Genomic DNA, 26,766 nt, shown 5'->3' on the forward strand with positions numbered 1-26,766 from the left:
TTTGTTTTCTTTTGTGCAGGAATTGCACTGTTTTAGCAACCTTGTGCAACGCTCTGGCAAGAGGGCTGATTCTTCCTTGGATTCCCAAAAGGCTTTCCAAAACGGATGAAAAGAAACTGAACGAGGAAGGGCCCGCCAAACGCAAAAAGACTGCCTTAAAAGGACATGATAAATCACTCACTGCTCTAATTCTACCTGTGGATCCAGCTGGACTCCACGATATTAAAGCAGCCGTAGAGGTATATTCCTTATCATAGTGGTTTTCTGTATAACAGCAACTTATTCATGATTAAAAATCTGCTTCAACTAGTGTGGGCAGATTCGGTTAACTACCAGTTCATTAGAGGCTGTTCGCATGAAGTAGCTTCAGTGTTAATGTCTGTTCTTTCTTTCATGGAGTGTGTAAAAGCATTTTTGTTGGAAGCAAGAGAAGGGGCCAAATGAGGAAGATGTTTCTTACAAATCTAAGAATTTAAGCTTTGGTTTAAGCCAAGCAAGGCTGGGTGCACATTCCTAGAACCGGGAGGCCCTGTCCACTGTCACTCATGCCCTTATGCCCTCTCATCTGGATTACTGCAATGGACTCTGTTGAAGAGCATTCAGATGTTTCAACCTGGGCAGAATCCAGCAACACATGCATTCAATGGCATGCGTCACTTGGCAGTAGGCTTCCATATGCAACTCAAGATGCTGGCTGGAGGCGGTATTCAGCAGTTTCTGACCAGTTCTGGGGAACTGATAGCGGAAATTTAGAGTAGTTCGGAGAACCATTAAATACCACCTCTGACTGGCCCCGCCCCCATCTATTCTTTGCCTCCCGAGTCCCAGCTGATCAGGAAGAAATGGGGATTTTGCAGCAACCTTCCCCTGGAGTGGGAATCCTTTCCCTGCCATGCCATGCCATACTCACCAAGCCCACAGAACCAGTAGTAAAAATTTTTTGCATCCCACCGTTGGTTGACACATTTAAAGCCTTTCATGGATTAGGATCAGGTTACTTGAGGGTCCATGTCTTTTCTCAGTTCTTTGGACCATTCGATCTGAGGAAGCCCATTGGTTTGCTTAGGCTCCTACTGGTTAAAGAATGCCTGATGGTGAACTAAGGAGCCTTTTCGGCCATAGCTCCCACCTTATGGAAAATTCACCCCCGGGATAGCTCCAACCCAGCTGGACATTCATAAAGTCCTAAAGATCTGATTCTGGGCCTGAAGCCCCCACCTGTATTTAAAGATTCACTTCTTGGTTGTATAAGTGGTTTGGATGAATGTTTGTTTTATTTTATTTTAATTCTGTTTGCTACTTGGAGTCACTTGTTGATATTGGCTGCCATATAAATTGGATGGATGGATAAACAAATAAATAAACAAATGTTGTTACATTTGGCAAACCGACAATCCTAGTTTATTTGATGGAAGCACTATTTATCAGTAAAACAGATGTTCACTTCTCCATCTCATGCTCCCCAAAATTTGTTAATATGCTTCTGCTTTATTTTTTATTTTTTTATGATAGCATTTATAAAATAATTTCTTCTAGGTCTGTGAATTTGCTATGCGTTTGCCTAATGGAAGCGCCCCTGATGAGCCTGTGCCTATTGCTCTGCGTCAACAAGTCATTGCAACTTGGGTGAAGGCCAAACAGTTACTTCAGCAACAGATTGGGAAGCTGCATGGATCGGAGGAGGAGGTACCAGTTCTTTCCATCACGGCGTAGAAAGGCCGCCTTTGGATGGCTGAGAGTCACAGCAGAGAGCTGGTAGATGATGACGCAGAGTACACAGAGGCAGTGTTTTTTCCCCTCACCCTAATTTCCTAGTTTTCTTTCCTTTTTGCTTGGGGGGCGGGGGTGTTCTTTGTATTACAAATTACCTTAAGCCCAATATGAGTGCATACACCATGCTTTAGTGTTTCTCACCAGAACCTGAAGGAATCTATGACAGATATTTTTTGACAAGGTGGGTGCCAGAAAGGGGATTTCGAAGATCGAACACTGCTTGCAGTCTTCATATTGCTTGTCCTTCTAACACCAGGGAGAACCACTTTGAAAAACAGAACTCCCGTCTGGAAATTTCATTTTATATAGATAGATAGTTGTTGTGGCCCAGCAGGAGCCGTTGGAGCTGCCGATGGACTCCGATAGCGAGGAACCCTATGAGTCAGCTATGGAAGATGTGGAGGACCCTGTGCAGGGTTCAGACTCAGAACAGGGACCAGAGAGGCTGGTTGGCCACCAGGAGGCGCCTGAGGCATGGAGCAGAGGAGAAGATCAAAGGGAGTTTGTCCCCGACGCCAGGCAACGTCGGGCGGAGAAACGGAGGCAGCAGTTACAGAGACAGACTCATAAGAGATAATGAAGTGGTTGTGGCTTGGCTCCTCCCAAGAGAGTATATAAGAAGAGATTTTGGGATGAGTTCTTTTGCAGGACACAACCGTTTGTAACAATCTGGAGAAGCTCTTTTCTGCATTGTCTGTTGGAGTCTGGGTTGCTGCCAAGTTCTTGCCTGTGAGTCGTGTTTTGGGCTTCCAGCCAACAGGTTGAAAGTGGCAAACTACTAAGCCTGTGTCGGCGTTAATCACCGGACGGAGGGGGGGTCAGATCAGATAGTAGACCTTGGGCATGGCTCTATTTTCAGAGGGTGTATGACAATTCCCCATGGCCAACTCGCTACGACCAACTCACAGCCAACTTGCCATGGCCAACTCCCTGCAGGAGAAGAGTTACACTAATGTCAAAGAAATGGTGGGATAAAATCATTAAAGAAAGGATGCAAAAGAAGGGACATAGTGAAGGTGAATGGCAGAAATTAAAATAATCTTTATTTATTGTGAACAATTAATAGAATTGTTAAATGGTCCCGCAGCAAGTTGTCCCACAGTGAGTTAGCCATGACAAGTTGGCCATAAGGATTTGGCTGTGGAGAATTGGCCGCAGCGAGTTGGCTGTGGCAAGTTGTCCCATTCTCCTTCTTTCACACATACAGTATTGAAAAAGGTCAATGTTTCCCTGTCCAGCTGCTTCCAACTCTAAGGCACACAGTGCTCAGGCCTGTTTCTTGGCCAAAGGGGCCAGCGTTGCCTGAAGACATTTTCTATGGCCATGTGGCCAGCGTGGCTATATGCCAAAGGTGCACAGAAACACTGTTTCCTTCCCACCAAAGTGGTGCCTATTAATCTACTTCCATTCGCATGTTTTCAAACTGCTAGATGGGCAGGACACACATACACATATATTCCCTGCTAAACATGAATGTCAGTGAACTTGAGGATTCCAACCAGGATTATCTCAACTTTTTCCCAATGTGAGCCTTATAACACCAATTAACTTACTTTTTGGTAAAAATAGCATACCTTAAACCCTGCTTAATCTTAACATGTCACCCAAATTACCAAAAACACCCCCCCCAAAAAAAATCTTTCTATTACATTAGTACCATACTTTCCATGACTCAGGTGCCAAAATTAATTTTAGAAAAGCACAAAAATATTGCCCATTCCTATAATACGAGGATTACTTTTTTCAGAACCTGAGACCGAAGTTCTCACAACGGGAAGATGTATTTGTTAATCTTCATTTGGGCCCTCTCATTTTAAATTGGAATTGAGTTGCATGATAGATTGTTCTATGAAACATGTTAGAGAAGCTAGATTGAAGTTGAGTGCCGTTAACCTGCAGATTTCTAGAAAAAAAATGTATATTTGTATCTATTTAATATGATGCCTTGTTATCTGTTGAATTAGTTCTTCTTTCTATGCAGAGTAATGATGATGGGACAAGCCCCATGACGAAGGTTTTTATTGGCCTGGAAATGTATTCGTGCAATGGTTTGGGCCTTATGGACTTTTTACTTCCCAATGTGTCTCAGGTACATATATATACATACATACATACATATTTCTCTCCCCCACCAATACAGATTTTTTTAAAAAAAGTATGAAAACATTTTCTCCTTTTAAAAACTGGAATAAAATTCAAAGGAGATATATTCCAAGTACTACTTACTTGGCTCATCTCCTAAATTTATTTGGTTTATTGTATATTATATCCCACACCTATATGGGATTGCTAATGATCTGCAATGCAGATTCCCAAGCTTGATGCACTTACTGTATCAATACCATTTTCCCCCATAGCCATTATTTACAAGAGGGTACAAATCCTTCAGTGGTGGGTTCCGGATCTCGTTGCAACCGGTACGGTTGCAATGGGGCCCGGCATCCTCCAGATGAATGCGTGCAGTGTGCGCATGCGTCCTACCCTCCAGTGACACCTCTGCGACCCTCCGCGATGCTCCATCTGCTTAGCGGAGCATCGCACAGGTGCTATACGCACTGTGCGCGGAAGCGGTGAAGAGTTTAAAGACAGGTAAGGACAATGGGCGGGCGGGCCCTCCGGAGCACCATACCGGAACGGTACCCGGGAAGGCACCGGTACACCCATACCGGGGCATACCGCCTGCAACCCACCACTGAAATCTTTATTCTGAAACATTGTAGACCGGATGTGCTAAATATTAATGTTATCAATTCATGAGCATATATTTTATCCGCTTACTTTTAGTTGGTGAAAATGTCTCTGGAGTGCAGTTGGTCAGACTCGCTTGTAGAGCTTCAGACACTGACCAGACTCATGCATTTTGCACATAATCTCCATGACCATGAACTGGTGTTAACTTGTGCTCAGACGATTATGGAATTGGGTCAAGTGCCATTTAACACAGATCCAAAGAAAAAAGGGATGTAAGTAGACAAGTCACCTTTAAATACTGATTTATTTTTTTAAAAAAAACTTGCATAATTCTTGGCTAGAGGGAGGTACAGATATAAGCTGAATGTTTAGCAGAAGGTTTCCGTCCACCCCTCAAAAAAACCTTCCCAATGATCCCTATTTTGTTTTTAACGAAAATTAAACACCACCAGCACTGCCTCGTATTAAGGCCGTTAGGTTTCAAGGAATCACGACCAGAATTTGTTTAAGGACTCGAGTAATCTGGTTTGCCTTCCCTACCATGTTTATGGTGATTGTCCTTTAAGCCAAGCTCCTGAAAGGGGGGGTGGGATCTAACTGGGAAGAATGGGACCATTTTTCACATGGTTTGAGGGGAATGGAGCAATCGGCACAACAGAATCTTTGTCTTCTTATCCCCTCTCTTAAAAATGTCTCCTTTCCGAAAGAAGAAGGGATTGTGATGTTCAGCTCAATCATTTTGCCACTATGTTCAGGTGATGTGAATTCAGGCTTCTTTTAGAGATCCAGGTAGGATTGTAGATGCCCGAATGGCCCTCGTGGTTTGCCTAACCAGAGGTAAGAAAGGAGGAAAGAATGGCGCCAGATGCAGAAACAAGCTCTGATATCTTATGTCCCATTATTATCAGGCACCTTACTATTAGTTGGAATCTGCCTCCTACCAACCGCAACCGTTCTTTTCTCTGATCTCCACAGTGTTATTTTGGTATTTTGCTCTTTAATATTATTTTGTGTGAAATGCTTTGAAGCGTTCAATTAAATTTTTAGATGGAAAGCATCTCCAGATTTCTCTAACTTTTAAAATTCACCTTTAACCCAAGAGGGGCTTTTATTCTATCATCTTAATACATCATAAATCTTTCCATTAAAATAGCAGTAATTGGAGGGAAACTAGTTTCAGGCATCTTTTAAAGAAAAAAATTCAATAGAGCAATGCTGACCTCTAATGGATACGATTATTATACCACTGTATTGATGTACGATAATGCTAAAAGCAGATTTTTGCCACTTGGTATATAGTTGTTTAACTTTGCACTGGCGATATCTTAACAGGAAAGCAAGATTCAAATTAAAAGTCTGAGTTAGAGGAGACTATATAAATCATCAAGTCTGCCTTTCTGCTCAGGGCAAGAATCCAGTAAACCATTCCTGACAACTGGCCATCTAGAGCCTAGAAATCTTCACCAAGAAGGAATCTGTCATTGTTACTGTTCCATCGTTTAATATATTGAATATATTGATATATTTGACGTTCAAATTCATGTTTTCAGCCTGTTGGTTCTTATCCAGTTTTGTGTTTGTTTCAACAGAGAACAGATACACATTTATCTGCTTTTTAAAAGAATTCCTCTCAGTCTTTTGCAAGCTAACTATGCTGATCTTCTTTAACTATTCTTCATAGGCTGTAAAAGATTCCTTATCATCCTTTAATTATCCTCCAAACTTGCTGCAGCTTCTTCAGACTCCTTTAGCTGTCCTCTGAACCTGCCACAGTTTCTCCATGCTTCTTTTAAAGTGCACAAACGAGAAAAACAGGCGTAACTCACTTTTTTCAGCACCACTGCAACTACGAACGGTCACTTAACAAAGCGTTGTATGTGGAGACTATCTGTAGCTCTGAGATTCTTTGTACAAGGAATTAGACAAAGCGATGCACATGGCGACATTAGCTGATAAAATGAGAAGTGCCTTTTACTTCCGACAAATACATAAATTTCGTCTATCAAATTTCACAGATCAAATTTCGTTTATCCCTCCCAAGCGGGGGGATGGAAAGTTTCAATTGTCTGTTTCTTGCTCTGTTCCGGCAGGATCTTGAAAACTGAGTCTATTAGTCTAAAGTTTGCTTTTGACTTCTTTATGTAGAAATGATTACAGTGCCAGACAAGAAATGCTGAGTATTGCTTTTTGTACTCAAGGGAAGAGTATCATGGAAAACCTGGCTGGCAAAAAACATTTGCGAGTTACAGCGTCAAAGTCCTTTGTTGAAAGTGCAAGGTATGTTGTGACTTTTTCATTTTTTTTATTTGGAACATCTTTATTTATTTTAATAAAATCTGAATATGAACGCCGGCAAATGTATAAATCCCAGGCAAATAGCGACTGTGTATTGAAAGCACAGAAATAAACTAATAAAATCAGAATCTTCATTAACATTGAGTGATATTGTACAGGTGCCGCTCATAAAGAATTTAACCATTAACCATGAAGTAATATAAGTTGTACCAAACTATTTCAGGAGTGAAACCTTTATTCTTATTTTTTTTTTCCTTAATTTTTCTTTCTGTCTCTCAGAAACTTAACAAGTTGCAGGAAAGATCTTATGCTGAATTTTTTAAAAATTAAAGCCAGAGCGCCATAAAATGAGACTAAAGGTCAGATGTAGTTTGGCATCATTTAATGTCTATTTCTGGATATTTAATTGACTATGGAAAACAAATATTTTTTTTTTAAAAAAAGGAGAGATCAGCAGCTTTGTGAAATAGTTCGAGGTTTTATTTTTTAGACAGGTAATAATAAACATTTCCACAATATGTTAATTTTAAAGAAACTAAAATTTTCACATACAGCAGAGACAAATTTCACAGATCAAATTTCGTCTTGTGACCTTTGATAACTTTAGATAAAATTAAAACTTTTAACTTTTGATAAAGTATAAAACCAGTCAAAAGATTAAATATTAAAATATTAAAAATTAAATCTAAAAATGTATTTAGGACATGTGACATAGATAAAGTTTAGTAGCTACTGGGCAAGAGGACATAGTTTTTAAAAAATGCATTTTCAATAAAGGATATTAAAAAGTAATTGACTTAGTCTATGCAAAGTTTCCAAAATTCTACATAATTCTTCCATTTCTTCTTTTTTTCCCCCCACAACAACAACCGTGTGAGGTGGGTTGGATTGAGACCAAGTGGGAGGAGATGGGTGATAGGAACCATGAGAAGAAGAATAGTAATAGTAATGCTGACTGAGTAAGTAATTTGACAGTGTTAAGGGAATTATTTGTTTAGCAGAGTGACGGCTTTTGGAAAAAAATGTTCTTGTGTCTAGTTATTCTGGTGTGCAGTGATGGTGTGCATAGTGTCGTTTTGAGGGTAGGAGTTGAAACAATTTATGTCCAGGATGTGTGGGGTCTGTATATATATTCTTGGGAGTTTTTTAATGAGTCAGTAGAAAATTATTTTAGAAGAAAAAATCTCAGGAATGATTAAATTGCTAAAAATTATCTCTGTTATATGATTTTTCTAGATAGATAGATGAGATAGATAGATAGATAGATAGATAGATGATAGATAGATAGATAGATAGATAGATGCTAGATAGATAGATAGATGCTAGATAGATAGATAGATAGATAGATAGATAGATAGATAGATAGATAGATAGATAGATAGATAGATGCTAGATGATAGATAGAAAGATAGATAGATAGATGATAGATGATAGATAGATAGATAGATAGATAGATAGATAGATAGATAGATGATAGATAGATAGAAAGATAGATAGATAGAAAGATAGATAAAAAGAGAAATTAAAAGGTAAAAGTTTTCCACAATTTTTATTAATGGCTAAGCTCTTAATGTTGAAATACATCCTCAATGTCTTAATGTCTAAATATATCCAAGAGGGTAGTTAATCAGAATCATTGCAATTGCGTAATGTATTGCTTACAACCTGCTACAGTAGGCCTGTGGCTTTATTTCCACTTTCTTAGATATGCAGGAGAAGCAGGAAATCTTCACCTTGCCATGGTAGCAGCTCGGAATTTCTGGAATGCTTGTTTACCTTTCATTGGTTCTTCAGCAGACAGACAGCACCTCAAAGCACCCACTGAAGTCATCCTCAAGAGCATCATTAAGGCATCAGAGGCCAAAAGTAAGCAGGTAAGAAATAGCACTTTCCTACTGGATTCGTGGCTGATTTGATTTCCAACACATCGAAACCCGATGAGGAAAATAATAATGTATATCTTACATTGTAATGCAAAAAGGTACATAAATAAATATAAATTATAATAATTGATTATTATTAATAAATAAATGTTTTACATACTAAAATAATGAGTGAATATCTTTAGACCACCTAACTTTCCCAGCACAATGGGCAATTTTGGAAAGGGTTTGAAACCTCCCATGTCTCTCTCTTCTTGATAGTTTCCTGTTTTCTATTGTCCTGGGTTTTTCCCCTCCATTTTTATTCTAGAAGTTTATTTTGTTATACTCACAAAATTGCAATTCAAATGTCAATGACCTCTCTTCCACTACAATCAGCACCTCATTTTGTTTTTAGGAAGTGGGCAATATGTTACATTTGCATCAGTGGCCTACAATAGATTTCCAGAGCATCAGCCCATCAGACGGGCATTTTTATCCAGGTAGGTTTTGATCATTTCATCTTTTAAACATTCTCCCTGCTTATATTTGCTGATGACCTACCTGAATGGATTTTGCAATATTTGAGACATTGTGTTAATGTATTTCAAAGGTGCTGAAGAGGATTTGACCTTAAGAACATTCTTATATGTGTTACTGTTCCAAGCACATGCTGATAAAAATGACTGGGAGACAGGCCTTAAAGTTTTAGATGAAGCTGTTCAGATTCTTCCTCGCACAAAGCACAGGCTGTAAGTTATTTGGATAGTTTGCAAAATATTTCGCTTAATACGCATTGCTTATGGCTCTGGTTATCTTAAGCAACATAGCACCATCCAAAATTCTGAAATGCCAGAATTAACCCAGAGACAAACTTTCCACTTAGATGGTTCTCCTTTTCTTCTTCTTTCTCATCTTTTTAAGTCGGAAAACTTGCATGTGTGTGTGTGTGTGTGTGTGTGTGTGTGTGTATGTATGTTGCATTTGTGCTGATAAATATATAAAGGGAGAGTAGTATAGCTCTATTTCAAGCTATTTAGCTCTCATCAGCTAGCCATACCCTAAATAGAGCTTGTGACTTAGTGGCTAACACAACTGCCTAATATGTTATACAGCACAGGTTCAAATCCCAGTAAGGGTATGGCTAGCTGATGAGAGCTAAATAGCTTGAAATAGATCTATACTAGTCTCCCTTTATTTATTTATCAGCACAAATGCAACACAAATGTAACAAAGGCAACAGTAAAAATAATGGCTTTCTGTCTGGATGGTCTCCTGGGGTGAGCCGATAGACAGAGAATGGAAGCAGTATGCTTCTTCCCATATTTGGGCATACTAGGGGTTGTGACACCATACATACATACATACATACATACATACATACATACATACATACATACATATACATAGATTTTCACGGGTGTAGGTATGCTGGTCTTGTTGTATTCGGGTCTTTTCCCGTGTAAGATTGAAATTGTCTTGGCAACGTTTCGCCGAGGTTTCACTCGCCATACATACATAGCACTCTCTGTGGGCAAGTTCTCTGTTGCCAGCTTTCTTTTGGTTTCCAGCACACGCATGCGCGCTGGCTAATTGATCTCCACGCATGCTGGAGCACTGAGCAGCTGGCCAGTGAGTGCCAGCCGCCTTATAAGAGCCGAGGTGGCGCAGTGGTTAGAGTGCAGTACTGCAGGCCACTTCAGCTGACTGTTATTTGCAGTTCGGCTGTTCTAATCTCACCGGCTCAAGGTTGACTCAGCCTTCCATCCTTCCGAGGTGGGTGAAATGAGGACCCAGATTGTTGGGGGCGATATGCTGACTCTGTAAACCGCTTAGAGAGGGTTGTAAAGCTCTGTGAAGCGGTATATAAATCTAACTGCTATTGCTATTGGTCTTTGGGTTTTCGGCGCTCCGACACACGTTTGTGTTCAGGCTTCTGCACTCGATGCTGAAAAGGTTTGCCATCACTGAACTATCCCTTCCCCAATCTTGCTTTTTTCTCCCCCTTCCAGTTTTTTTATGCATTATGAAATATACAGTCGATAGATGTTCTAGTAATCGACTAACCAAAGGAATTCCAATGTCCTTTTCTCAAGGGATGCTTCCAGGACACGATTAACATCGACAAAAGAGAATATTTGGAGCTCTTTTGTTGAAATGAGGGGTGCTCATTGGTGCTCTCTGAACCTGGTTGTTTTCTAGCAGACATTTCATTACCCAACTAGGTAACATCATCAGTCAGCACCAGGACTTCTCATATTATTAATTATTGAGTATTGAGTATTGAGTAATTTATTTATATGCCGCCCTTTTCCCTGGGGGGACTCAGGGCGGCTTACAACTCGAAAAGGGGAGGGGGAACAAACAATTAACACATAAGACAGTACATCATTAAAAGCACAACATTCATACTATTCGGGTGGGTTACAGTCTTTAACCCCAGGCCTGACGGGATAGCCAGGTTTTTAAGGCTATGCGGAAGGTCTGGAGGGTGGTGAGGGTACGAATCTCCACGGGGAGATCGTTCCATAGGGTCGGAGCTGCCACCGAGAAGGCTCTCCTCCGCGTAGTTGCCAGTCGACATTGACCGGCAGATGGGACTCGGAGGAGGCCTAATCTATGTGATCTAATTGGTCGGGTGGAGGTAATTGGCAGTAGATGGTCTCTCAAGTACCCAGATCCACTACCATGAAGGGCTTTGTAGGTGACAAGTAGCACCTTGAAGCGTACCCGGAGATCGACCGGTAGCCAGTGCAGCTCGCGGTATATTGCAGGTATATGGTAAAATACAAAAGAGCTTCACCAATAGCTAACCATGAATTGCAACAAGTGGCAGACAGGAGCCATCTTGCTGACAAGAGTCCTGGCCCTGAGATTTTGCAAGCGGGTTGAGAGCTAGAGGAGAGCCTCAATGCCCGAGTGCATGAATCCGTTAGTGAAAAACATTCTTATTCTTAACATTTAGCAGCACATTTCTGGTTGCAACTCAAGAGTTTAACTCCAGCAGGAGTTACACAAGCAGGCTTTGGTTTTTTTTTCCACTTTCATTCAAGGAACGATACTGATTTGCACTTTTACATAGAGGGAGCTTTGTGGGTCCCTTCACTCCACACATCGTCTTCCTGGAATTCATGTAAACCATTTTATGGTGCAGAGACGGCTTCTCTTTATTAAAAGTCTATATTGTTAAGAATTTTCTTCTTCGTGACAATTAAATTAGCCAGTGAATATCCACATACAGCAGACAATCTGTGACTGAGTTTGTTTATTCAATAAGTAAAAAGTAATCATTTCTCCATAATTTCTCCTTCCCGTCAAAGCATCATTCAGGTAGTCCTCAACTTATAACAGTTCATTTAGTGACCATTCAAAACCTGACTTAACATTTTTCACACTTATGATTGTTGCAGCAGCCCCGTGGTCATATGATTCACATTTGAACCCTTATTCAACTGATTCATATTTATGACAGTTACAATGTGATCCCCTTTTGCCACCTTCTGACAAGCAAAGTCAATGGAGAAGCCAGATTCACTTAACAGCCGTGTTACTAACTCAACAACTGCAGTGATTCATTTAACAATTAAGGCAGGAAAAATCGTAAAATGGGCCAAAATTCACTTAACAAGATAAATGTTCGGCTCAATTGTGGTCATAGGTTGAGGACTACCTGTATTTCTCAGTAACATTTCCTGCCTTGAGCAAATGGTGCAGTAAAGTCACAGTATTTAATAGTCTCACACACACGTATTCATACATACACATTCCTACTTTATCTCCTTTTTATTCCAATATCTTGAAGTAAAAAATGATTCCCAATTGCATTTCAGCATTTGTAGTTTGACGGTTGCCTAAAGCATTCTACATTGCAATTTTTTCTTCTGGGTTTGTTGTCACAGATATACTTTCCTCAATGTGGATATTCCTTAGTGCTAAAACTAAATTCTACGAATGGGTGTATTTGGACGCAGCCTTTGGTAACCTCTGATAACCTCCTTTGAGTATTAAATTAGTTTGTATTCATCCCATTGTTGGAATTGCTCTGGAACTGCTCAGAAAGGCTCTGTGTAATCCTGAATTTGATGTATTGAAATTTCTTATGTACTTATCACACTAAAGTTTGGATATGAATGAAGCTCATTCCTTCATGGAGCTAAATATCCCTGCAATTCAAATAGTGACTTCTGATTTTAAAATATTCTATTAAAAAAGTTTTGAAATATCACTTTGTCAACTTATTAAATCATTCATAAATACTGACTTGATAAAATTTTCCTTCCTAGCCCAATTTTTAAGCACATGGTCATGGTGAAGGCAAGACTAGGACGTAATTATATAATGGAAATTCAGAAATTCCGCGATGAAACTGAAGACTACATGTCAGACATGTGGCATCGTTTGGCATCTGTTTCCTATGATATTGTGGGGCAATTATCTTGCTACCAAAATGCAATTGAAGTTTTACAGGTTCGTACATATCTCCTTTTTAAAAGATGCTCTTAGTTTGCAGTTCTTGATTAAAAATTAATATCTGACAGTGGTAGAAAAACTATAAGCTGTATGTAATTCCTAATTCTTGTTTTGGGTATAGTAAACTAATAGATCTTTCTCCAGAGACTTCCTGTCTTCCTTTGGAGAACCTTAGTAGCCTTCTGTGGTTTCCCACCTAAACATCCAGGCCTAAGAATTAATATGGTTAAGGATTTTCAGTATTTCCTGGCCTTAAGTAGCTGTCCTTGAGACACTTTTGGAGTACCACATATTAGAGGCATCTGAAATAGAAAGTCCAAGTGGATTTTCTAAATTTCAGGTTTGAAATGTTTCTTTCGATATTTATCATGCCATTCATAAATAGTTTCTCCTTCCTCTAAATTTCTAGTACTATCTCTGAATTGAAAAAAATTGTATGTGTCTTCTAGAGATATATCAGAGTTAGGTTTATACCCCTGTTGTTACATAACTTAATCAACTTTTGGTCTTGACAGATGTAAAAAAATACCTCCCTTTTCCCCAGCGCTTGCTTACAGCAACCAATAATCTGCAAAGGATTAGCCTAGATTAATTCTGTGATCCCTTCCCAATCTATAATTCCATGATTCTTGAATATGACGTTGCAGTTTGCCTAAAAGCAATGTGGGCTTTTCGAGTTGAGACCACAACTGAGCCCAACATTTATGTTGCTAAGTGAAACATTTGTTAAGAGAGTTTTGCCCCATTTTACAACCGTTCTTGCTACAGTTGTTAAATGGATCATTGCACTTATCAAGTCAGTAACACAGTTGTTAAGTGAATCTGGTTCCCCCATTGGCTTTGCTTGTCAGAAGTTTGCAAAAACGGATCACATGATCACTGCCATGTGATCATAAATATAAACCAATTGCCAAGCATATTCGAATTTTGATCATGTGACCATGGGGATTCTGCGATGGTCCTAAATGTGAAAAATGGTTGTAAGTCGTTTTTTTCAATGCCATTGTAGCTTTGAACAGTCACTAAATGAACTGTTGTAAGTCAAGGACTACCTGAATATAGATTACCAGTACTTTGTTTTCCTCTGAAAGGGAATGTGCATCAAGAACGGGTCTAAATGTGTGCTCACTGTTTTCATGTAGAAAAAGGAAAGTGAATTAAAGAAAGTGGATAATATCTTAGGAGTTGCAGAATGGCTGTACTGCAAGCAGTTTCCTCTTAGTGAGGCTATTAAGCACCTGGAATGGGCAATAAATATGCTATTGTATCTCAAGCCTCTCCAAAAGAGCCCTGACGAAGAAGGTACGTTTCTCTAGCTATCCTCCAGAAATAGCTGTGTACTGTGGTATAATATTTTCCCCTTTTGACATTAAAAAAGATTTGGATTTTTTCCCCTGTGGCTTTCTTACAGGTGATATTTTCCCTCTTCTTCATTTAAACAAAAGATTGTTTTATGCCTATTTCTGCTTTTTAAATTAAGAGATGAAGGAGATAAAATTAATGGTTGAGACATTTGGGACTACCCGGAACCAGTTACAGATGGACCTTACCAGTTATACAATACATGTCTATTACATAAAACATACCAACAACGTGTTTATATTGTTATCTAAAATGTTTTCAATGATACTGACTGATTCTTCATATTTTCATTATAGAATTAAGAAACCAAATGAGTATTGGAGAATTAAGGAGCATAAAACAGCTAGAAGCTTTATTTAGAGCTTATACAATAATGGCAGTCATTTCTGGCCACCATTCAACTTTTTACGAGCAATACTGTTTGATGGCGTATGCTTTTGTGATTCGCATGTGGCAGGTGAGATAAGAAAATGGTGACTAGAAGGCTGCTAAATGCATTGTGCAAATCTATTAGGGTTTTTTTTAAAAAAAAATAAACAATGGCTTGAATTCAAAGCACTTACCTCAATCACATTGATCTTCCAAAAAGAATTGTTGTAGCTTTTAATGAAGATAAATTAGATGCAAGTAATTTCTTGATATACTTGACTGTCAAATCTGTTCCAAAAACTTGTTCAAAAGAAATTCCCACCTGGGTAGAATTATAGAATTTGTTTTTGTAATGCTATTAGTCTGAACAAAAATGTGTCTGATTTTCTGCTGCGTGCTGATATTATAACAACATTTAATTGGAATCAAAATTACTTTAATTCTTTGATATTTTTATAAGTGCAATTATATTTGCCACACAAAACTACTTAAACTGAATCAGCAAACTTGTCAACATTAAGGTAACAAATGGCAATGAAGCTTTCAGAATCTCAGTCTTCTTGGGGGAAATAGTGTAACTTGAGCTGAAATATAGGAAAATAAGTAAATCAGAGCACAAACATAGCAATGTATGTTAGCAGGAAAGTGGTAGATTACTTATTACTTTACAAACCTATTGGCTCATTCCAAACAAGGGAGTAAAAACAGTCATAGTTTACGGACTTCTCTAGCCAGAGAGAATGTATTTTTTGTGGCTCTGCACTTCATAGAAACCAATTTTCCCCCACCATTTTAAGAAAAGGTTTTTTTTTTAAAAAAAGTTTACCCTTAAAAATAGTAAAACTTGAGGGATATAAAGGATATCATACTGTACTTGTTGGCTCAATTAGGTTTTTGAAAAAGAAGTGTGAAAAGATCCTTTTACTTTTCAAAGAATTTTCTTAAGCCAGCTTCTATTATGATAGATGACATGAACTTTTATGCATAGAAACTTTTTCGTACAGAAAGTAAAGGCCACCTGGAAATCTGTTTTAAAAAGAGCTTTATTCTTGGTAATATTACATTTTATTTTTTTCCATAACAGAAATGCAGCATTTAATTGAATTAAATATTGTACTTCTTAGATTTTTTTCCTCCCCCTCAAATAAATGTACAGTAATTATTTTTCAGATGTCATTCACAACAGCAGGATTGTTTTTAAAGGCACAGACCAAAGTTTCACCAGCCCAATCAGCCACTCCAAAATCAAAAGGCAAAAAGGATGCACTAAAGGTAATGTCCCTCTCCCTCATAAACTGGCCTTGTCTTCAAATCCAAACATTTCCTCCCATCGTGAGTGCTTGTGGGGGTCTGGGACGATGACAATCAAACATATTCCATAATGTCTTCATGCCAATGACATAGCCAGCAGATTATGGCACAATTTCATAATGGTGTTACAGCTATGGTGACGACATGAAGCATATGGCTTGTTACAAATACTGCCAAGTTCCATAAATGTTATGTTATTAAGTAAGAGTACTGTTAATACTTCTAATCCATGAGTAGAGAACATCTGGATTTCCAGATTTGTTGATCTACCAGCAAGTACCAGCATAAATTAGCAGAGATGATGCTCAGGATCATAAGGGTGATAATATCTAGAGAAGTTAAACTTTGACACTTCTGTTACTACCTTTCTTCCTGAGAATATATTAGCAGTGAAATGAATGCTATAGGCTATAGCAGTGATCATTTCTAAGACAAGGTGAGGGGCATTCACAGAATCTTACTTATGTAGACTCATCTGTCTAAAATTAAACTGAAGATTGATTGTCGTTTTCCTGCTGTTTTTAAGCCTTTTTTAATTTGTGGTGCATATTACAATTGTTTTAGAATTCCTGTAATTGTTTTGTTATTATTCATAATATTGTAAGACACCCAGAATAATTTGACAAAAAGAGATGGGAGGCATACAAATTTAATAAATAAATAGTGACTCTTTCCTTCCTCATTATTAGACTGAAGGATAAAACATTATCTCTTTATTATTCCCAAATTTGGAATTTCTATCTGTTGAAGAAAGACAGTAAAGAAAGTCATTTTCACATAGCTAAAATATTACAGTGCTTTTTATTATTATTTCCGCTTGGAAATCCTAAACTAAACCCACGAGAAGAATTGAGACGTATTTTAAGAAAAAAACTTTAGTAGAACTGAATGTATCATTGCAGAAATATCGATCACTTTTTCTCTCTCTCTAAAGCCCGATTCTGCTCAGGTGTCACCTACAAGCCCTCCTAAGAAAGATAAAGAGAAATCCCCCAAAGATGCAAAGAAGGTACGTTTTGTTTAATACAGTATTCTGATTTCATTTATGTTCACAAAAAAGAAACTTCCTTAAACATAAGAGTCCAATTTTCAGGGACCCTCAGCCAGTAGAGAGAAGGTGAAAAGGAAGGGGCCGATTGACGTCTTGCCTGCAAATGTGGAGGAATGGGCTAACTATGAGTGCCCTGATGAGATAAGAGAAGCCTTTAAACAGGACTCAACTGGCTGCACTGTGAACAGAGAAACGATTTTAGCACCTGTGAGTAATATCTTGAAGAGCTCCCCACCTGAAATTATCTATTCCTCTCTCTTTTGTACTTCCAGCTGTGACTTGCTTCTGCCTTCCTTTGTTCATTATTATTATATACTAGCCAATAACCTGTTGTGCCCCGGGTATTTATTTATAGGGTGGAAATGTCCAGACCAAATATCTAACGTTGGATTTTCCCCCATATCAGAGGGAGCCTCCTTGTGGAGTACTGCGAAGTCTTTACCATGGCAATTCCACTGTGCTGTACAGTGGACTCCAGTACAGCACAACAGGCTGTATCTTAACAGAAAACACACCCCGAGGGGTTTCAGGGGGTCTCTCACCCCCACAGTATTTTTCTCCAGAGAGTAAAACATCCGTGTACAAAGTTTGGTTGAAATTGCTCAAGGCGATCCAGAGTTATGCTGAACACACAAACACAGAGAGAGAGAGCTATTTTTATCTACCTAGATTGAAGCTACATGTAGTTCTCGTACCATTCTTAACAACGCTAATTAGGACTAATAACTACACCGCTAAGTGAAGCATTCACTAAGTGGGAAACCATATGATTATGACTCCTCTCAGACTGAACAGAGCTGAGGAAGCTTTTGCTTGCCTCCTAACTATTCCCGTGCTCTTTGGAAAGCCTGAAGGCCTGAATGCTTTTGTGTACACATTGAAAACAATTATGCTGGTAGCCAAGGGGCTGGGAGCCAGGCATTCTTTATAAACAGCTTACAGTGTTCACTTGAGATCTCTCCACTTGGGGGGAAGCAATTTCTATAGGCAATGTCTTCTTTGCCTGACTTCTTCTTGTCCCTCCTCATAGAGTAGAAAGATAGAAGAGAAAGCGATTCAGAAGGGTACCGGGAGACATTTGCGTAGAGTACCCGGCTGCCAGCCCTAGGCAGGTAGGGTGATCACATGGCTATCGATGTGTAGAAGAGCAAAGAGTTTCCCTTCTTGCAATCCCTTTCTCTCCAATCAAGCTGCTCAGCAAGGGGGAGGAAAAAAAGAATAAAAACATATCCCTCCCTCTGATATGGGGGACAACTACTGTCCTTATTAGCGGTCACATGACTGAGGAGTGTTGCAACGGTCATAAATAGGTGTAAAGTTATTTTTCAGCATTATGGTAACTTGAAAGGGCCTCTGAATGAATGGTCAGGAAGCAAGGACTATCTCTATGTGGGGTATTTTTTGTTGTAATATCTGTAAGTTAATTCAAAGCGTTACGTGTAAGCAGCAAAGATAAGTTTATTTAGTAGCTCAGAATACAAAACGTTATTATCCCCACATACATTTGTGTAAGGAGGCATTCATGTTTAAGCGATTTGCAAACATTTACATACTTAGTTTTACTGTACTGTACAGAAATCTCCCTTCAAGAGGTTTATTTCCGGAGCCTCTTTTCGTTGAAAGAGTTAAAAATGTAGACAAGTATATACTGTATATACTCGAGTATAAGCCGAGTTTTTCAGCCCACTTTTTGGGCTGAAAAAAGCCGCCTCGGCTTATACTCGAGTCAGTGAAAAATTTGCCCGAAATGGAGGAGAAAAAGGGGCGGGGCCATGCCGCTGGGTGACGCTCATGAATGGCCCAGTGCCCCTGTGAGTTTCCCCTCCCTCTGTGTCAGTTTGCCCCGCAGCGCGCACCGCACCATCCCCCCTCCTCACGTTCTAATGTAATGCAGGGCTATCTTACGATTCCCCCTCCTGCCGCTCTGCAACGATGTCCCACCTCCTCCTTGTTATGGCAAGCAGCCACATAGCGATGTCCCACCTCCTCTGGTACAGTGATCCAATGATAGGAATCACTGTGCCGTGTGTCATAGGAGGCGGGACATCGCTCCCGCGGCTGCACGGGACATCATCATCACAGCGGGACATCAGCATCATGAGGTGAGTGAAGTATTTCATTGAATACACCGCTAGTTTACTCTTTTTCTTTGAAATAAATATTCAAAAACATTATTGGTATCTATTTTTATTTTTGAAATTTACCGGTAGCTGCTGCATTTCCCACCCTAGGCTTATACTCGAGTCAATAACTTTTCCAGGTTTTTTGTGGTAAAATTAGGTGCCTCGGCTTATATTCGGGTCGGCCTATACTCGAGTATATACGGTAGTGAAATTGTCATTTATCCTTTTAATTTTAGACACGCACCTTATATTACTTGGACCTCTTACTTAGGGAGCTCCAGTCAATGTTATGTACTCACCTGACTCTCCCACTCCTTCACTTGGCGGAAATCATTGCTCACGATGTTGTTGAAAGCAAAAGTCTGTCAAATCTCTACCGTCTCAGGTTTGTATTCGGTACTTTTTAGTCAATGTGAAACACTTCAGTGTCCTTTCTGGCCACTAATAAATTTATGGGTTTGGGTTTTGTTATGGTGGGACATCCCAGCTCATGTTTTTCATTGCTCCAAAGCCCTTTAGATTGTATTGCATGTCAGTAGAATACTTCTGGAAGCTTAAAGAGACTGGAATTGGAATATCTGCACCCAGAAGTATTTGTTTAGAAACTTTTATGCTGAATGTATACTTGGTATATATATATATATATATTTATTTTGTTTATGACAGTTATTGCTCTGTAGGACCAGAAGCTGTTTCAAAATAGCAATACATTTAGACTTATAAACTGCTTCCTAGTGCTTTATATCCCACTCTAAGCAGTTTAGAGTCAGCATATTGCCCCCAACAATCTGGGTCCTCATTTTATTGACCTCAGAAGGATATAAGGCTGAGTCAACCTAGAGCCAGTGATAGCATCCAGCTATCATCTTGATGTTTTCATTCGAAGTATGAATTAGCAGGTCATAGACAAACAGTGTTAAATTCTTCCAGAACTTGTCATTAGGAATCAACCAAACCTTGATTTAAGATTTACAATCAAGCCCTAGGTTCCCTGGAAGGATGGGAGCTACGGATTTCCTTCTTTTCGACTTGCTAGTCTAAAACTGGTCTATTTGAACTCTGCTTGCTCCTCTGACAGAACATATTCCTACATTAATTCATCTAACAGTTTCTAATGCAAACAATGTAAGTGTAATTTGCTGATCCTACTTTGTAAATTGATCCAATGATAATTGATTGGATTAAATCCATCCTGATTTTTTGAAAAAATAGTTGCAATAATAGATCAGCCGAGTCTTTGGGGATCTGAAAGAAGCAGTCTAGAGAAGTGAGCTTTCCAATCAATTTTCATTTTCAGTAGTTCGGTGGAATCATGTATCCCCCAGGTGGCCTTTCCATTTTTCAATTGCGAGATTAATTTAGAAATGCCAAAGGAGGATATTAGTGGCTGGCCATGAATACATTCTTGAGTTAATTCAAAGATCAATATATTAGCTGAGTCATCACCAAAAATAGTTCAATAAATGCTTTTCCCAGACCGATAGTGGGAGTGTTTCCTCCAAGGTGGCGCAGTGGTTAAATGCAGCACTGCAGGCTACTGCTAGATCAGCAGGTCAGCGGTTCAAATCTCACCGGCTCAGGGTTGACTCAGCCTTCCATCCTTCCAAGGTGGGTAAAATGAGGACCCAGATTGTTGGGGGCAATATGCTGACTCTCTGTAAACCGCTTAGAGAGGCCTGAAAGGCCTATGAAGCGGTATATAAGTCTACTGCTATAATAGGTAGCTTTTAGGGGTTAGCCACAGGGTAGCCCAGAGGACTCAGCTATAAATTGCCAGAAAGCCACACAGCTTTGTTTTTTTAATGATTTAAATTAATCACTGCCAACTATGTAATTGTATTTCCTACTTTGTTTTATACACACACATAGACATAGACATATTTCTCAGGCCTTAATACAATTATATTGGCTTTGACCATGACCTAATCAGAATTTGACACAATTAAATCATAAGTTAGATTTTATAATAATCCTACTGTTACTGCTTTTGAGAATGATATGCTATCATCTGATGGATGTTAGCAATTGAGCCCTGATATACGTGTATATCTTCTCATGACTTTCTTATCCACATTTGTTTGACGAATGTTCATTCAGGGATCACTCAAAGTTGCAATGGCACTGAACGAGTGGTATTTATGATGGGTCCCCAAAGTTCTGGCCATACCACCACCACCGCAGTCATGTGATTTTGATCCTGATGCTTAGTAACCTTCCCCACACAATAGCAGCCATCGCCTGTCTCTGATGCACTCATGCTTCACCAGCCTGCTGGTGAGTCTCCTGGAGCCTGTGATTTCCCGCTGGCTTCCCCATTGACTTTGCTTGTTGGAAACCAGCAGGAAGATGCTGGTTTCAGGGTGTTTTCCGCTTAACAAGCCATGGTCCTCACTTAGCAGAGCAACAGGAATGGTGAGGATCGCCATCATCACATTGACTACCTGTCAATGTGATGATGGCAATAAACATTTCTGAACGAGCTGTGAGCCAGTTGATAGTTCCCTTCTTATTCAACAGAGAATGATTGGCACACTTGGAAGTAAATTTTGCCTCTAAATCAGTAAATTGGAAGCCCCACTTAGACAAAAATACCCATAATACCCCTTCATGGTATTGGATCCGGGTACTTGAGAGACCACCTACTGCCAATTACCTCCACTAGGCCAATAAGATCCCACAGATTAGGCCTCCTCCGAATTCCATCAGCCGGTCAATGTCGACTGGCGACTACCCGGAGGAGAGCCTTCTCTGTGGCTACTCCGACCCTCTGGAACGAGCTCCCCGTGGAGATTCGAACCCTCACCACCCTCCAGGCCTTCCGCAAAGCCCTTAAAACTTGGCTGTTCCAACAGGCCTGGGGCTAAAGACTTCAACCCCACCCGAATAGTACGACTGTTGTGTTTTTTAACGATGTATTGTCTTTATGTGTATAACTTGTTTTGTACTTCCCCTCCCCTTGAATTGTGAGCCGCCCTGAGTCCCCCCAGGGAAAAGGGCGGCATACAAATAAAGTTAAAACTAAACTAAACTAAACCATAAACCACTCATGGGGGGGGGGCTCCTCTCTTCTTTTGGGGGGATCTTCTGCCTCTCTACTAGGGGAATTTCTATTTGCTGAGTTTCATCTTTCCATAAGCACTTATTCATTCTTCTAATGGGTGTGCTCATCTAACTGTCTAGAAAATACTAGATTGGGAAGGTGACCCAGAAATGTTCTGTATACATTTAATGGGAGTCATGCATACAGATAGGATGTAATACTTAGTTTAGAATCTTTATTGTGGAACAAATAATGTTTGAGATTAGGTTCTCCCAAGTAATACATCGGTTTTTATATATGCCAAACATATTCCTTTGTAAATTATAGTTTGGTCAGGGGTATCAAACTCAAGTTGCCATGGCAGCATCATGGGACGTATTGGGACTTTTTCCCCGTTCACTAAGCTAGGCGTGGATGTGGCCAGGGCGTGACGCATCTGTCCCACGGGCCGGGAGTTTGACAGCCCTGGTCTAAGAATCAAATATTGCCCTTTTGGGAAACGATAAGAGAAACCAGCAGTTGGAAGCGGCTTCTTCCCTATTTCATTGCTTTTTATGTGACAGAAGCATATACAGAAGCTCAACCGTCAGTGGGTGTGGAGTCCTTTGCTGGGAGATGTAAGAGGGAAAAGAGCATTAAAGCATCTGCTTTTCCAGCCACCATTCTTCCACTCTAGTTATAATCACAGCCATCATTGGCTACTTTGGATAAGTTTCATCTGAGTTTTTCAGGCAAGCACAGATCCTTATGTGATTCTGGCTGTATGCACTAATTTTGAAATTATTTTGTGCCGAATATTTTTCCCAATTTATTGAAGGTCAAATTATACTGCTCCTTTTAAGCCATGGTTGATAGTTCAGCCTATTACATTGCTGCTTTAAAATGTGAAGTCTAAGCTAAATACAATTCTAAATGGAGCTAGGAATAATCCATTTTTTCAATTAGGTTTCACAATTGATGTTCTCTCTGCATCTCCTCCTCCTGCTGTTTAAAAGCACTGCTGGTTGAGGACATTTTACCCTAAACTTGTTTTTATTGCAAACATCACTTGCTTTTTTATGCGGGTTTGAATCAGATTTTTCTTTGTCGGTATGTATGTCTGTATGCTTGCATCTGAGTTATATGAACGATACCAGTGTTATACTGCAAAAAGATGTCTCATTTGCTTTCACAGGCTTGCCAAAATATGTTTAGATTTAAAAATGTATCAAGCAGCATCTTTCCATGAAAAGGCAGTGGGTGACATCTTTATTAATGAAAAGGAACAAGGAAGGTATGTAACAAACTGCATAATTAAGGGACAGGTTTGTATTCATAACAAATTAGTATATGTTCCAGTCTAAAGTGGCCTATTTGGAGTACTTGGAGCATTCATAATTACCTTTCCAAAATTTGTTAAACTCACATCCTATCTCTTTCATGCCGTCCCATGATTGATTACAGTTATACATTTCATAAATATATAGGTTACTATGCTGGCATAACAAAGTTAGCAATAGCAATAGCAGTTAGACTTATATACCGCTTCATAGGGCTTTCAGCCCTCTCTAAGCGGTTTACAGAGTCAGCCTATCGCCCCCACAGTCTGGGTCCTCATTTCACCCACCTCGGAAGGATGGAAGGCTGAGTCAACCTTGAGCCGGTGAGATTAGAACCGCCGAACTGCAGATAACAATCAGCTGAAGTGGCCTGCAGTACTGCACCCTAACCACTGCGCCACCTCGGCTCTAGTTGAAGGGGATACCATACTTGATACTAGGCTAATATGACAGGGTGTCTACGTTAACCAATTACATTAATATTTCCTTTCCCTGTTTCAGATTTAGACAAGAGATTGCATTTAAAAATGAGAATGCCATACAGGATAACCAAATGGAAAATAAAAATTTGGATTGGACAGAACTAGATATGGAGCAAAGAAAGAAGCTATTTAATGCAAAAGATAAGGTAACCCATATTCCTCATGTATTCCTCATGCATGGAAGCTGCAAGGCAATTTAACCCATTTTTCTGCCTGAAAATCTTTTTATTGCTCTCCTAATAAAAAAGGCAAACTATAAAATTAACTGTATACTGTATTATGTACTCTAATTGAGCTTTTAAGTATCTATCATTTTAACATAATTAATGTTAACTGATAATTAATTATTTAAAATGTAGTTATTTAAAAAAGAATAATTTCTATAATAAATTATTTCCAGATTTTGGAAGTCAATGCAGTGACTGAAAAAGAATTAAATGGGCTTTCTCTCCCCTACCTGTGGATAGAAAAAGCTGAAGTCTTAATCCAGCTATGTTTATATCAGCCAGCAAGATTACTACTCTCAGAGGCTTACCAAGCAACTCAGGTAACTTAATTTGTTGTTGTTGTTGTTGCTAAAAATGCCTGTCACAACTGTTTCTTCGGATTTGTCATTTCCAGGAAATATATATCTTACAACTGGCATAAGAGGGAAAACTATGGCTAGTTTTACAAATGGTGCACAAAACTCTTGATCAGCAGTAGCATAAATGTCAGAAATTCAATTGACTTGTTTCAGTTTGTCAAATTTCAGAGGTTTTTTTTTTAATTAAATAAATAATAAAGCTATATCTATAAAACATCCACTGTTTTTCCAAAAGAAGAGCTGAATTGAGAGAGCACCTAAGGCAGGGGTATCAAACGTGTGTCGTCAAGTTGTCATGTGACATGTAAATTTTCCCCCCTTCGCTAAACTGAGATGGGCATGGCCAGCGCATGAAGCCTCCAGCCCATGGGCCGCGAATTTGACACCCCTGATCTAAGGTGTAAAATGTGTAGAATATTTAAATTTCATTGTTGAATTTCCCCAAAAGAACTCTTACATGGATTCATTAAAAGAGCAATGACAATCCTTTGAAATGCCATGCCTCCTAAGATTTGACCTGTCTTTTTAAAAAAAAATTATTTTAATTGAACAAAAACACAAAAAAAGAGAATCCTCCTTCATTACATCTTGTAGAAAGCGTGTCGATTGGTTACAGATAACTTTCGTGCACTTCTTCCACAGTCATTACTTATAGTTCATTTTAGATTATACACTTTAAATGAAAAATCTTTGCATATCTTAATATTAATGTACCACAATTCTCATTTGACTACAATTATTTGAACATGCTTTTACCTCAAATCCTTCATACTTAAAGACACAACCACATAATGGAATTCATTAGCTATTTCAAAAAATCCTCAAATAACATTACACCTTTATAACATCTTTTAAGTAAAAGTCAATTAATAAAGTTTCTAAACCTCCCCCCCACTTTTTCCCCCAATTCACTGTTTAGAATTTATATCCAAGTTACTTTTGCCAATACCATAGCATGTATATATTGTTAAACAATGTCCATTGACATTTCCTTGTTATTATAATTGGCTAAAAGTCATTTACTATTTATGCCCCATCTCCTCTCATCAGAGCCCCCCCCCAAAAAAAAACCTTACACCCCTGACTAGAAATATATGTGTTATGAACATGTGTTATAGCGAGTGGCTTTGGTTTTCTAAAAATGTCTTATATGCCATCAACAGCTCAGTGCTGGTCTAATCTGGGCAGCCATACAAAACCACTAAATAAATACTAATTTTAAATATTCCGATTGTTTACCTCTTTCAAATAAACATTGAAAATTAAGTACTTTATTTGAATTAAAGGATTACTTAAAACTGCAAGTGCTGAACTTGTCACCTTCTTTCCTAAAGAAAGGTAAAGACTCCCTTAAGTGAAAAATGACTTAGCAGCTATTACTCAAACTATTCAAATGCAAACCCTTGGCTTTAAACCTAAATATTGAGCCAAGTGTATCTAGTAGTTTTAGTGCGGTGCAGATGTCAGCCTGTCTGGATTTGACGAGACTTATTTCAAGGTAACTACATAGAAAATTGCAGCTTAAGAGATCGGCCTTTTTATGACTCAGGTTTTGGAAAGAGGGAATTCTATGATACATCCTCTTAGCTTGAGCAAGTTATTCTTCATTTCCTGATTGAATCTAATTGAAATTACTCTGAAAACGTTTTTTCATGCCATAAATAACAGAAACCTCAGAGAGGAGAAAGGGGTCAAGCTGTTTTCCAAAGCACCTGAAGGCCATATGAGGAGTAATGGATGGAAACTGGCCAAGGAGAGAGTCAACCTGGAAATAAGGAGACATTTTCTGACAGTGAGAGCCATCAACCCATGGAAGAGTAATTCCCTTCGGAAGTTGTGGGAGCTTCATCCCTGGAAGCTTTCAAGAAGAGGCTGGACGGCCGCCTGTCAAAAATAGTGTAGGGTCTGCTTGGGCCTACAAGATCCCCTCCAACTCTGTTAATCTGTATCTGAAACCTGTTTTCCACAATATATAAAGGAATGGAATGAAATACTCTGGGATCTTGTTGATCATAAGGTTCCAACATTATGT

At 39.1% G+C, this 26,766-nt stretch overlaps 1 protein-coding gene across 1 annotated transcript in view; it reads left to right on the forward strand.

The window, feature by feature from the left end:
* Positions 1-26,766, forward strand: part of CFAP46 (cilia and flagella associated protein 46) — a 94,036-nt gene that overhangs the window by 32,800 nt on the left and 34,470 nt on the right. Inside the window, 17 exon segments of the mRNA XM_032231705.1 lie at positions 20-239; positions 1,537-1,686; positions 3,755-3,862; positions 4,558-4,736; positions 6,610-6,741; positions 8,465-8,633; positions 9,040-9,124; positions 9,235-9,373; positions 12,905-13,088; positions 14,234-14,393; positions 14,750-14,910; positions 15,993-16,094; positions 17,068-17,391; positions 19,544-19,692; positions 23,522-23,620; positions 24,168-24,294; positions 24,549-24,695. Of these exon segments, the coding sequence (XP_032087596.1) occupies positions 20-239; positions 1,537-1,686; positions 3,755-3,862; positions 4,558-4,736; positions 6,610-6,741; positions 8,465-8,633; positions 9,040-9,124; positions 9,235-9,373; positions 12,905-13,088; positions 14,234-14,393; positions 14,750-14,910; positions 15,993-16,094; positions 17,068-17,391; positions 19,544-19,692; positions 23,522-23,620; positions 24,168-24,294; positions 24,549-24,695 (2,635 nt within the window).

Source organism: Thamnophis elegans, chromosome 15 (genome assembly GCF_009769535.1).
Source record: "Thamnophis elegans isolate rThaEle1 chromosome 15, rThaEle1.pri, whole genome shotgun sequence".
Classification (NCBI taxonomy): domain Eukaryota; kingdom Metazoa; phylum Chordata; class Lepidosauria; order Squamata; family Colubridae; genus Thamnophis; species Thamnophis elegans.